Genomic DNA, 14,597 nt, shown 5'->3' on the forward strand with positions numbered 1-14,597 from the left:
GAGAATACAGGGTTTCCATGGGTTTCTACGAACATAAGGCTGAATGGTCCTTAAAACAAACGTGTATAGAATAAAGTTTACTGCTCCATTCTCTCATCTGCCATCTCCGGCTGGTTGGGTTTGATCAGCATAAGCTAATCCTGAACTAAAGCTCTATGGCCCAGCAACTTGGGCAGGGAAAGGATTGACATTTCATTTCCAAATTCACAGAAGCACAAAGAAAGAAATCTTTCAGCTCCTTTGGTGAATTGCAGCCAATTCATGTGCAAAATCCCCATGTTGCTAAGAGTCTTTCTGGCTTCTTGTAAGATGACTGTCAACCACTCCAAATGGCTTTTTTCCCTCATTTTTTCATTTGTTTCAGATGTACTGGGCAAGTCCCTAGGTATCATACTGGCATTCAGTCTTTCCCCTTAGCCCCAAAGAATGTCCCAACACTTAATGGGTTGTATAAAATGGAATATTTAGATGAGCAATAGCTTCATGTGGGTAAAGGAATAGCAGCTTATGAGAAAAATTATCAGTGAAAAAAAAGTGTGGTGAAATAAAGCTAGAAATTTTAAAGTACCTTGATAGGAGTTATGAAGCAAATGTCATTATAAGGAGCAGCACCTGCCAGGGGTCCACCACACTCCACAATGATTTTTTAACCTTGTTTTTAGAATAACGCCCCCCCATCTTCCATTTGAAAATAACAAGATATCGTGGGTATCAAACAAAAGTCAAGCAATATAGTAAAGCACACACAAAAAAGAGTAAAACAAAATCAATACCCACATAAAAATAATCACCATCTACTTTAGGTGATATCATTCTTGATTTGCCTCTACACAGAGAGATAAGTATCAAGATACTCCTAAGTATCAAGATAAGTATCTCTCTGTGTAGAGGCAAATCCTATATTTTTAAATAAATAGTATTCAGCTAATTTGCTTGTATTTAAGATAAGAAACTAAAGTGAACTGAAACAATTGCTGAATAGGTTATTTCTTTTTAGAAATGTTTATTTAAGATTACCAAAAAATTTAAGGAATTATGTGTTTTTGAAAAAGTTTAGACTGCATCAACTCTCTGCTATGAAAATAAGAGGGCATTAGGCTCCTATAGCCTCCCTTCTCCCATTCCCAATTTATTAGCTATCTTAGGATTTGTAATATTTATAATCTATATCTATATTGAGACTGTAATTTCCAGTTTGATCTTGGTTCACCACCAGTTTTTTTTCTACCAGCTCATCCATCATTGAGTTATTTGGTTCATCTTTCCTATCAAATGGTTGCCTTAAGAAGGGCACCTGGGTATTGTGTTCTGAGTTCTTACCTGCTTAAGAGAACTTGACATTATATTTGACAACTTGTTTGGCAATGATACAGTTGAGTCATTATATTTTCCTACTCAGAACTTTGGAAATATTCCTCCATTGTTTCCTGTCATGAAATCCTGTGGAAAGGAAGTTTGAGGCCCCTTGGTGACTTGCTTTTTCTGCTTGGTGGGGAATTCTTTCTTCATTCTTTAAGTTCAGTATCTTCAGGATATGTTTTGGTGTCAAGTGTTTTCTGTTGGATTTATGACAACATACTGCACTTTTTTGAGATGGAGTCTTGCTCTGCCACCAGGCTGGAGTGCAGTGGCGTGATCTCGGCTCGCTACAAACTCTTCCTCCCGAGTTCAGGCAATTCCCCAGCCTCAGTCCCTGGAGTAGCTGGGACTACAGGCACACGCCACCATGCCCAGCTAGTTTTTTGTATTTTAGTAGAAACGAGGTTTCACCGTGTTGACCAAGGTGGTCTCGATCTCCTGACCTCGTGAGCTGCCTGCCTTGGCCTCCCAAAGTGTTGGGATCACAGGCGTGAGCCACCACGCCCAGGCAGTGCACTCTTAATCTAAAGATTCACTCCTTCATTTCAGGAAAAATTTCCTGTATTTTATCTCCAAGTACTTTTTTGGTTACCTTTTATTTTTGGTCACCAATTATGCTTGTCAGAATATCTTGATACTCCTACATTTATATTTTCAGGAATTACTCGAATCTCTGTTTTTAAAATTCTTCATTCACTGCATCATCTCAAGCCTTTTCTTCTATTATCACTTCCATTTTCAACCATGTTTCTTGCGATTTCTAATTTCATTTGTTCTATATTTTAGTGATGTTTTCTTATCTCTGCCATCTGCCTTATCTCATTCTGTTGTTTCACAAGCTCCAGAGTGCTTGTTTTATTGAGTTCGTGTTTTCTAAGTTCTCTGAGAGCACAACACACCTGTGGGAACTTTGGTTTCTTGGGCTAGCATTTTTCCATATTGGTTTCATCTGTTTCCCACTCCACCCCGCCCGCTTCCTGGCTGTAGCACACTCACATAGTTGCCAGGCCATCTTACTTACATTTGCTCACGTTTAAGGTGAGTAGCTCTGTTCAGACCATGTATTTGTTTTCATACAGTGTCGGTGTATTCTCCTTGACATATCTCTCATCTTATTTGGCATCTATTTCTCTTCCCCTCTAGGCTTGTGTTCTATATACTTTACCAATAGATGACATTGAAAATATCTAACCACCAACATGACACTGACATTGAGTTGACAGAACAGAGGTTGGTCATAGCTCTGGGCCACGTTACTCCTGTAGTTGCTAGTCTGTAGGGTGATCTGGAGTAGGGGGCTTCTTGTGAGAGGGGGCCAGAACAGCATGAGACACTTGGATAAGTGATTCTTTCTGTCATGGTGTGGAAGTATTTTGATATTTTAATAACCAGCAGAGCCACATCAATGTGTACGAGCCAAATATGACCCCAGCCTCTTCACGTCTTTATTCTGTATGGAGAAGGAAGGAGCTGTGTATAGAGGCTTTTACTAGAGGACTGGACTCTGCTCTGTCTTCCAATACTTGCATTAAGTCTTGAACCAGAGTGAATTCTGAATGGAGAGGAGACATATCTACTACTTGTATAGGGGACACAGCCTTTGGAATGTGGGTTTTTCTCCTAATTCAAGGATGAGCTAGTTCCAGTCCCTAATTCATCCTCTGTTTTACCCATCTCTCCCAAGCAAACTCCCTCCCACTACCCACCTACCCCAACCTACAACATCCCCACTCAAAAGAAGGAAGAGATAAAGATACTCATCCTGCCCCTACACACCAATTAACTTTCCAAAACCTGAAATTTCAATGAGAGTTCTGCATCTTGCAAATTCCCCAGTAGTGAGGGGGATTTGGAACTATTCTTTCTTACCAGAAAAATCTGTCTTTTTGATTGACTATCATCTTTTGAAGTTTAAGGCACAAGGGCAAGGTTGGGCTCCTTCCATTGCCTGATTGCTAGTGAATTTTTTTAACTGAGTTTTACTTTTTGAATTTTTTATTTATTCTGGTTCTTTATGTTCAGCTTTAGGGGATGAAGGGTCTGTGATCTGGCCATATTTATCCTAAAAGATCCCACAGTATAATTTTGATTATACTATGGACTAAACAGTATAACTGAGTTTACTGTGGACTAAAAGGACTAAACCAGCAGCTCTGGAGGTCCTCACTCTGGGCTGCACATTAGAATCAGTGGGGAAACTGTAACATCAGTGACAGGCCACATTCCTAAGCCTGATTTAAGTGGTCTGGGAAATGCCCAGATGTGTTTTTTTTTTTTTAACTTACTTGTTTTTTGAGTCCTTCCAGTGACTCTACTACACAAACAGGATAAGAACCATGAGCTGAACTTTGCATTCTTATAGTCCATAATTTGATACATGTAAGAACCTATAAAATACAAACATTTTGCATGTGCATTAACAAAGACAAAATATTAAAAACACATAAATTATTTATACTCTGAGTTGTCAGTCATTCAGAATATTTCTTGAACAGCCAAGGAAGCAGGAGGGAATAGAAGTGTATAGTTTTGCTTCAAAAATATTTTTATCTAGCTGGCTAACACATCTGAAAGAATCACAAAGCACATTGGCAGTGACGCCCAACTCCTAAGACAGTTTAGGATTTCTACCACGTATAAGGAAGGCACTCTCAGGTGTGGGGCACATTGACTTGAAGGTAAAGTTCATGATTTACTGAGAGAGGTGGTTACACCAATAACCAGAATATAACATCAATGTATTAGTCCAGTTATCTCGAAGTCACACTTCCCATCCCTAAGTTCTAATTCAGAAAGTATCATTTAGAAATGCAGGGGATGTTTAGAGGTAAAATCCATAGTGGAGACTGACTGAGTCTGGGAAGATTTTGAGGAGCTTCCAGGAATAAGAAAGAGAAAAGGGCATATCAAGTTTGTGAAGGGACTTAAAGCCTGGCATAGAGTCATAGGGAGCATTTTCAGGTTTGGAAGGCCATGGCAGGTTGAAGAGCAGAGAATCCAGAGATCAGGCTGTAGCTGTGCACAGCAGTGGAGTATGGAGGCTGAGGCAGGCCTTGCTGACACAGCAGGTATAGTGAGGACGTGAGAAAAGAGTTCAGAGTGTGCAGCTTTCTTCCCTGAGAGACTAGAATAATGATGACTCAACTGACTTGGATGGAAAAGCTTTAGGTGCAACCAAGTTTGGCTTTGGGGTTTCAGGTGAAGGTAGGGTATCTAAGGGATGATCAGGAGGCAGGTGGGTCTAGATTGATGTTCCGAGACCACAGCCCAGGTGAGTGACCGGCGCTTGAAGTATAATTGAAGGGTTATCTGTAGGGAGGAGAGCAGAGAGCCAGGTCTAAATCAGGACAAAGTGGAGAGTCATCTCATCTGCCCCAGTGATCCACAGAACTCTGGGGAAGAGGATTGGTCACTGAAGCACAATGATCAGGGGAAAGGGAGGATGAGGGAATTCACTGTCTAAGGTGATCTCATAAAAGACTCTGAAGCAGGTTTGACTTCACAATATCTAAAAAACCTTTCCAACAAGCTGGACTCTCAAGCCAAAGTAAAAGGTCCTAAAACTGGCCATGCACAAGTGTCAGCAAAGATGTGACAACTTTGTTCTCTGAGGATGATGCATTCATATGGCCAACCATCCCAAACATGGTCTGTGTCCTCAGTCCTGATGTCAGAACATCATCGTTCATCTATTCTCCATCAGCCTGAACCACAGTGCTCCAAAGGTGGTTATCTCCATTTCGTGCCTCTGGAGAGAAGGACGATGCTAACAGCAGTGGCAGGATGTGTGTGAGTGCATGTGGACACACACATAGGACATGTGCTTCTATCATAAAAGAGCATTTCTTCTAACCTACCCACATGAGTGTAAGAACAAATAAAAATATCAACTCTAGGGTCATTCTATTCCTTCTTGCTCTTTTGGTTTCTCTACTACAGCACAGATGAGCACAGATATTCCAGGTCTGTCTAGGTTATCACAGAGTGATGGTAGAACAGAAAATGCACCAGTACTTGCAGATTCTGGAGTTAACAGCAAGTGGCGTGCACAGCCACACTCCCTTCTCAGCTGGACCCTCATGACCACAAGGCAGCTGTACTCCTCTATCCACTGGAAGTTGGGACAGACATCCAAACATGTTCTAAAGCCAGCTCTGTTCATCCTCTAGACAGCAGAGGGTATAAGCACCCCAGAGCGTACAGATGAAGAACAGAAATCGACTCCCTTAATATTGCTCCCACCTGAGCACACTCCTCCACGTAGGCACAGAGAGGCCAGAGGTAGATAGTCCTTACAAAGCCTGCTCCAGTGGTAAGGATATTTCAGATTTGTAAGAAGCCATTATGAAAAACATCCTTGGGTTTAGTGGGGTACTACTCATAACTTAGAATAAGCAAAGCCCATACAGACTGACTTCAGGCCTGAAAGGCACTTCCATTCTTACACAGCGAGAATGATGGTCGTGGTGATTCCTCAACATCTCATTTGGGTTTGCTTTAAGATTTGCCTATATTCAGTGTGGAATGACAGATGAGCTTGTCATAGTGATCATCTCAAGGGATAGTAGCCCATTAAAATTAGTGCAAGTAAAAAGGTCAAGGCAGTGTATTGTAAAGGTACAGGTTTCTCAAGAAGAGGAACTTTAGGGCAAGGAACAAGGGCCTCCAGAGAGCTGGAACTAGGAAAGGGAAACCAGCCTTCAAGGAAACTTTGCTGGTGTCCTTGACTACGACATGATTCTGCATCAGTGCTTCTCAGTGTGCCTATACCATTCTTTCTACCAGCTTTTTCTTCTTCCTTCTCTTGCACATGGCCCTACATGGCCACCCCAGCCCCAACTCTACTTGACCCTTTTGCTCAAGCACCTACCACTCAACACTTCTCTTTCTCTCTTCTTTCAATCCCTCCCATTCTCAATTCTAATGGACTCTGCGGTTGTGTTTAAAGTGATGGCTGGAGAGGGCTCAAGTGGGCAATAGTGGGAAGATTCCCTGAGAAGGAGGTAGACAGGATAGCTCTCTAATGCCAGTCATACATATCTGTAGGTATCCTAATATCCACAAAGAAGTCTATGAGAAGGAAAATCTGACAGGTTCAACACTACTTTGGCATCAAGTGATTTAGGCAACAAAGTGTCTCTTACTGATGTCATCTAATTAAACACACAGCCACTGAAACATTATGCTTAGCAAATTAATCTACTAATTGGTGTACATCTAGTGTCTCTGAAAATAGAATTAAACCAAGTCAAAGAACATAGCTACCTCTGAAAGGAGCCAGTCTTTCTTGAATGCTTAAAACACCCAGAGGGCAAGGCCATTCCAGAGGCTATCTGATGCTTCAAAATGACCTTCTGTTTAGGTTTTAAGAAATTTCATAAAAACTGTAGAAATTGGGGCTGGGCACGTTGGCTCAAGTTGTAATCTCACTTTGAGAGACCGAGGCGGGTGGATCACTTGAGGCCAGAGGCTCAAGACCAGTGTGGGCAACATGGTGAAACCCCATCTCTACTAAAATTACAAGCCAGACATGGTAGTGCATGCCTGTAATTCCAGCTACTCATGAGGCTGAGGCATGAGAATCCCTTGAATCCAGGAAGTAGAGGTTGCAGTGAGTTGATATTGTGCCATTGCACTCCAGACTAGGTGACAGAGCAAGACTGTCTCAAAAAAAAAAAAAAAAAAAAAAAAATTTTGGAGTCTGGCTGCCTGGATTTGTAGCCTGGCTCTCTTCCTCCTAGCTGTGGGATCTTAGGCAAGGGGCTTCCCCACTATTTGCCTCAGTTTTCCCATCTGTAACCTGAGAATAACAACAGTATCTACCTTATGGACTTATTAGGAGGATCAAATGTGCTTGTATTTTTAAAGGACTTGGATTGATACCCAGCAAGTCATGTGTGTTCCATAAATTATACTTCGTACTGACATATTCAGTTAGGCAGAAAACCACACAAAAATCTTTAAGAACTTGATAAAATACTTTAAAAATAAGTTTATTATAACTAACGAATATAAAATCTGACAGGTATTTTTAAACATTTTTGCAAAAGAAGTGAAACCCTCCCCTGCCCCCCTTCCCCACAAGATACAGAATAAGGACTTGGACAGAGAAACAATACAAACCTCAACATGAACCTGTCATTCATCAGTTGGTCCTAAAAGGTTCCAACATATTCTATTCTAAGTAAAGGTCCATTAAATTAAGAAGTTAACAAGCCACTTGACACTTTTGTAGTTTAACTTGCTTTCTACTCTGATTATGATGCTCATTCAAAATGCTGAGGGACGAGAACAAGTAACGTTAGGACTACATGAGACAGATACTCAAAGTGCATAAATCTATGAAATCACATTCATAAGAATACTAGGAGTGGAATTAAACAATGACTAAAAAAATCCAAGGAAATCTATGTACATTTTAGCCTTTGGCATCTGGTCTATCATATTTCTTCTTTATGTAGACATTAATTTGTTAAATCTATTAGCCAGATTAAATTTATCTGAACACATTTCTCATCTGACAAAGATTGTCCACAGCCGATTTCACATGAGGTAGTTGGGCTGTTTAATGACATTCTAGTGAAATTCGCACGATACATGGGAATCATACATTAAACATGCCATGGAACTGGCTCATAGCCTTCTGGGAAACAACAGAAGTACTTCTTGAGCATCCTTCCTATCAACACTGACTCCACATACACCTATAAATAGACACGCATACACAGGAGTCTGTGTGGTAAAATCGACTTTGTAAGGGGTATCAGCCATCCCAGGGTGGTTTCTGTTTGTAAGGTACAGGGAGGAAATACTGACCACACTTTAAAATATATGAAATATTTAGAACAAGCAGGATATTATTCTTACATTCTCACATAGATTAGCTGAAAACATTTCTTCACTCGGGAACAGGACTGATTAATATGGGAACAAAGAATTTTGAAGCCTTTTGCATTACAGAGTAGTGGTATGTTTTTTTCATTTTAATTAAAGGCTATATAAAAACAGCAGAGGAGAAAGATCAATGCATGCATCAACCGTACCAGAGAGGCACTGTTAATGACTGTTTAATCATGCCCTGGAGTGCCTGAATGCAGCAGTGCAATGAGAAATCATGCAAATGGTCACTGTATACAGGACTGTTGACTGTCTGAGACAGGATGGGAATTGGGAACATTTACAGGGAAGGTCTAGTAAACAGTACATTTATGGAATTGTTGAAAGAACTAATGACCTTGTAATACAGATAAACGGTCTTAAAATATCATTAGACAGCTAGTGAATTGTTTTTATGAAATTACTATGAAACCCCTGAGTAAGCAACTGCAGATTACAAAGGGACATACAGAAGTAGAACATATTTCTAATGAAAACATCCTATATACAATTCATAGGAACACAAATGTACCATACATCATGAAGCTTGTGTAGAGACCTTACAAGATCACAAAGACCATCTAAAGTCAGGCCCTCTAAGACCAAACACATTAGCTCAGCTGACAGAACAATGGTTGAAAATATATTTTACTTATAAATTCTACATCTAAAAATTTTAAAATTTAAAAAAGGTTGATAGATTATCTTAAAAAAAGAAAGGAAACATGAGGATGGGAGAGCTGAATAGTCGTAAAACCTGTGACTAAAGTCAGAGCAACTGATTTTAATCAATGATTAAGAAATGCACCATTATATAACCAAGTTCTTGTAGGACATGGTAGTTTAGTGGGAAAAAAAAAACTTGAAAATTTCCTCCAGAAAGTTCCCCAAATGCCTCACATCGTCTATTGCTTATTACCCTCTAACTCTATTGCCTTATCTGATATTTCTCCATATGTTTAATTTTCACAATCAGACTAAGTTTCCTTAAAAAAAAAAAATCTCTTACTTCAGCTCGTTCCCTCACTTCCAATTTAGTGAAGAAAAATGTACTTTACTTATTTGGTCCCTATCACATATTTCTAATTGAAAACACTTTTCTGAAAATATAAAGTTGAAAGCATCAACTTTTTGTTAATATATATGGAAAGCAATAATAATCAAAAGAAGAAGAATGCAGATTTTTCCAGCTGCACTCCCCTAATAGATCATCTTTCTTAGGTGCCCCATGTCATGTCATTCACCTGTTTTCAGCTACAAATGGGAATATGGGCTCCTTCTTAAGAAGCTCTTGCAGGCCGGTCGCGGTGGCTCAAGCCTGTAATCCCAGCACTTTGGGAGGCCGAGGCGGGTGGATCACGAGGTCAAGAGATCGAGACCATCCTGGTCAACATGGTGAAACCCCGTCTCTACTAAAAATACAAAAAATTAGCTGGGCATGGTGGTGCGTGCCTGTAATCCCAGCTACTCAGGAGGCTGAGGCAGGAGAATTGCCTGAACCCGGGAGGCGGAGGTTGCGGTGAGCCGAGATCGCGCCATTGCACTCCAGCCTGGGTAACAAGAGCGAAACTCCGTCTCAAAAAAAAAAAAAAAAAAAAAGAAACTCTTGCAATCTGGGGAGGAAGGAACTGAATTCCCACTGACTGGGCACCTAGCCCTGGACTAGGTTGGTGCCAGATGCTCTACATATGTGCTAGAAGCTGCTCCTGAGAAATGGGGCAGAACAAACATAAGCGGGGGTAGATTTGGTGTGCTGATGGCAATACCACTGGCAATTTTCAGTAGCAAAGAAGAGAGAAAACCAACAAGGCTGGACTATGGAGTTCTGAAATTCCTCATCATGGAATATGACATTGGGGGACATTTAATAATCAAAATGACATGCAAATAATGACGAGAAGGTGCCTCAAGCCATTACTTATAGATCCTAATGAGTACTACCCTTCAAAGTCAATGTCTTGGGCCCACAGGCTCAACGTTCTGTGAGAGCTCCTCTTCTGGAACTCCCTTCAGAGCTACATCAAGAGCCAGTGAGAAAATCGTCTCCTCCTCTTAGTTATAATTTGGTTTCACTCCCAAAACGGATCTCTCCAATTTAACATTTTTCACCAGCATTAACTATAAGGAATCTGACTTGCTTTCAAAAGTCAAGAGACTTGCCATCATTGAAAATATTTTGCTTAATTCAACAAATACACCCTGATCCCTACAAAGTGTAAATACTGGCTTCAACTGTGGGGAGAAATGCAGGCATGATGAAATTGTGTGTGTGGAAATGTCTCATAAGGGGTTAGCCTAATGTTACTTATTCATGTTTAATAATACCGAGTAAACCAATTTCCTTTTTCTTCCGGTTCTCTCTAAAGGTTACGCTAGAAAAATAATCCTAAAAATGCTTTGAGCAGTGAGAGCAGGGTGATTACTCTGCCAACAAAATACTAGTTTTCTCACACCTCCTGTCACAGTAATGTTGAAAGCAAACTTAGGTGTCCCAGCAGTCTTGAAAGGCTACGGAGAGAAAGCTTTAAGTATCTTTTCTCATTGCCCCCTTCTTGGAAAGTGACTACACATCAGCACAAATTATGACTTTAACTAAAACAGAGAAGCAAATACTGTAGATGTAGGAGGAAGCTCTGACTATGCCAAGGTTCAGGTTAAGCTGAATTTATTGTTTAGTATTAGGTTCAATTTCTAGATAATTTTATTTAAAGATCCTCAGTTCCTTAAGCAAACTTTTATATATCTTAGGCAAACTTAATATGCTCCAGTAGGGAAAACACCTATTTAAAAAAAATCACCCTCTTTCTACAGATGTGAAAAAGGGTAACTGGAAAATGTAACTTACTCAAGCTTTTCTGTCTGATCTGGGTTCTCAATGATCCCAGAGAATATGAAACCCCTCGTTCCCAGCAAATTGAGTCATGCACACCTAGGCACGTGCATGGTGTGCAAAATGGCCATGCTGAGCAGCTTTCCTTTTGAGTGTATTTGCAGCCTCAGTGGCAAACCTGAGGTATTTTAAGAGTGCTACCTCTCCAAGAGACCACAGAGTTCACCTGAGGTGACAAGGAGAACCAGCAGCTGTTTAGAATGATCATGCTGCACAGGTCTAACAACCACCTGGTAGCATCCCCTCTATGGACACAATGCCTAAAACATCCTCATTCAAAATACAAGCAAAAATTGGCTGCTTTTTCTTTTTCCCTTTTAGGAGGCTATGTCAAGGGCAGGGACTATCCCTGAGTCCTGCCATCATATTCATACCAATCAGAAAAGGAGATCCATATTCACTGCTCATGAGAGTGGTAGGGAAATAATACACACACACCTTGGCAAAATACGAAATAAATAATGAACATCATTTTAATACCCCCCTTCTCCCTAGCCTTAAAACATGTGATGTTGATTTTTGAAGTTTAAGTGTTTTCCAGAAGTCTTTACGTGGGCAAAATGCCTAATTAATTTGAGCTAAAGAAATGTTCATTTGTTTAAAGACAGACAAAAGGCAAAACCAATACCCCTCCCTACATAAACTTTTTGACTCAAGAGAGAATTCTCTCCATCCTAGAGATCCGCAGTAGGAAGAGCATCATCTAGAGATGATGCTCAACTCAACCAAGCCTCTCAAAGGACCTGCTACCCTGGGTAACTACCTTATGCTGCAACTTCCCTTCCTGTTACTGGAAGGAAGTCGCCTCTAATGGGTAAGGTACCCATGGCTTCTCTCCTATGCACACTCGAAGCAGCATGGTCTACTGAGACCAGGGCCAGGGTTGGGGCATCACACTGTGCAGAATGCCCACGCAACATTGTTTTATGAAACACTTAAGTCTCATCTTTGAACTATGACACTGTCCCAAAGCTTTTGAGATTGATAAACAGCTGCATTTTGGCTACTCTGCACTTTTGGTGATTAAACCAAGACTGATCGGTTCAGAGCCATGGCCCCTGAATGCAATGCCAAGGCCTACTGGCTGGGTGTCAGTGCTGGCTCAATTTAGAATATTGCTGAGTAAACTTGCTCCACTTCTCACTCTCCATTTAGCTATTTTATTTAAATGGCGGCCTCCTCCTCTTTGAAAAAAAGGATGTATCATTTAGTTGAAGGAAACTGGGAATTCTATAAACTAGAATTTAATCTAGTTGCTCTTCAATACTGTGTGCAGAAGAATCATGTGTAAAGTTTATTGAAATGGAGATTCCTATGGCCCGCCACCTAGATTCTGGTTCTTTAGGTGAAAATAAGGCCTGGGAACCTGCTGTTTGAATAAGCACTCCATGTGACTTTGATACAGAGGCAGTCCAGGTCACACTTGGAAATTACCTGGCTCTTCTACTTATAAACTATGTGACTGTGAACTGATCCCTCAACTTCTAAACCTTGCTTTTGAAGTGGGGTAATAATCCCTTTGAGTATCATTCCTTGTGATGTCCCATTGAGATAAAGCATGGAGAACGTGTTGGTACATGGTAGGTAGTTGGGAGGTGTCATCTCAAATGAGCTGTCCCACCTCTCCCATATTCTCCCCTCCAGCTTGGGGTTAGGGCACACCATTAACCTCAGAGCAGCAGTCTCATGCCTCTCAACAAGGATGGGACTCCTGTCCATGTCTTCTTCACCTCCCAAAATTTCATGGTCATGTGAATGCTCTATACATTTTTACTTTACAGGCCCTTATCACTGACAGAGTTACAGTGAAGAAGGTCCACTGAAGAGCATCTAGGAATAGCAAACTCCACACAGCTTCAACAAAGCGGCTTATACTACCTCCAAGTGTCTAGTCTAATTCTAAGTTGGCTGAAACAGTGGTTATAAATTATAGTACTTAATACGAAACCTGCTGATTTTCAGCTTGGGTTTGGGTTCATTAAAACTAAAACCTAAAAACAATACACAGTAACAGCAAATTCATTTGTTAAATCTGCTCTTATAACTTGCTGTTCAAGTCTATAACAGCTTATCATTTGGTATCCAGTAGGCCTGCTGAACTGAAATATATAGCACCTTGATCTTTAAATACACAAAACACATATGCATTTTAAAAATTATATATAAAAGCACTGGGTTTTGCCTCCTCCTGTCCATCCCCCCAAGTGAAGGGGTTGGAGAGGGCTGAGGCTGTTGCTGGAAATTAAGTAGGGCAACACAACACTTTAGCACTTTATTCCCTGAAGTTAGGAGGTGCTGCCCAGCAGCCATCATACCACCTCATCAGACTCCAGCCCGTGGACCTCATATAAAGTGTCCAGTATGGCCAGCTGCTTCTCCATGGCAGGGAGGTAAAGGCTGAGGTCCCTCTGCATCCCAATACTGAAAGCTTCTTTCTGGTGGTCACCTTCCTTTATGGTTAACGCGGCCACAAAATCTTCATAGGATGGAGCTGCCCTTAAAGCTAACTGCAAAAGAATCACCCATGAATATCTGCATCAGGTCTGTCTCTCACACACATATTTTTATGCATGTGCACATGCACCCCACACTTTCACACATACAAACAGCTGAGAAGAGCAAGAGTAAAGAAATATGACTACCCTTCTAATTTGTGGACTCTCTAAAATTATGTTTTAAGGACCAATTCAAATAACTTAAAGGCTCAAAAAAACAAGTATGTACTTGGGCCACCTTCAAGATAAATAATGCTACCACATCAGGGAATGCAGAGAGAAAGAGTTTGAGAAAAGGTCTCTTCGGATCCACAGTGTGATTCAGACTATTGCCCTCAAATCCTCAGAATCTATATGCATGTTGCCATCATGGTATTTATTCCCACACGGCCAGTCTTCCAGGGCACCTCATTCTCTTATTTGTATTTCAACTCCATATACATTTCTTTGCATATCTTCTATTTGCCCCCTATATGAACAATATTTCCTTTGTGCTCTTGAATACTTGCTAGAAAGGAAGGGAAGCTAACATTTGTTGTCTGCTTGTGCGCAGATGATTTAACACAGTTTATTCTAGTTAATCTTTATAAGACCCCTGTATAGTTTTTACCTCTATTTTATATATAAACGTCATATAGCTAATGAGTGCCAGGGCTAGGATCTGAACTTGGATCATCTCTGTGTGTTTCAACCACACCACCATACTATGCCACTTCCCTAACAGATTTTCTAGGCTCCTTATCCTTCTCTTCCTTTGCGGGCCAGTATTTCCTAAGCTTGCTAAAATCTGTTTTCTGGCATTCACTAGATCTCAGCAGAGGCTTTTTGGAGAATCTTGAATTATCACTCCACAGGTGCTTTTCTGATCTGCCTTATATCTTGAAAGTCTTTGAGAATAAACCCTCCCCATTTTTGCAGTAAGAGAGTAACTCGCATTATCATACAGTGGCTAAAGCACAGACTTAGATAAAGCAGAC

At 40.7% G+C, this 14,597-nt stretch overlaps 1 protein-coding gene across 3 annotated transcripts in view; it reads right to left on the reverse strand.

Annotated features, from left to right (window-relative positions):
* PLEKHA8 (pleckstrin homology domain containing A8) overlaps positions 1-14,597 on the reverse strand; it is a 96,681-nt gene that overhangs the window by 34,257 nt on the left and 47,827 nt on the right. Inside the window, exon 14 of one of the 3 annotated variants that reach the window (XM_032286893.1) lies at positions 11,577-13,632. The exons of the other annotated variants lie outside the window; for them this stretch is intronic. Within the exon in view, the coding sequence (XP_032142784.1) occupies positions 13,435-13,632 (198 nt within the window). The 3' untranslated portion in view covers positions 11,577-13,434. Of the gene's footprint in view, positions 1-11,576; positions 13,633-14,597 lie in introns of those variants that run through there. 3 annotated transcript variants of the gene reach the window in all.

This window comes from Sapajus apella, unplaced genomic scaffold (genome assembly GCF_009761245.1).
Source record: "Sapajus apella isolate SASKATOON/1434 unplaced genomic scaffold, GSC_monkey_1.0 scaffold19, whole genome shotgun sequence".
NCBI lineage: Eukaryota > Metazoa > Chordata > Mammalia > Primates > Cebidae > Sapajus > Sapajus apella.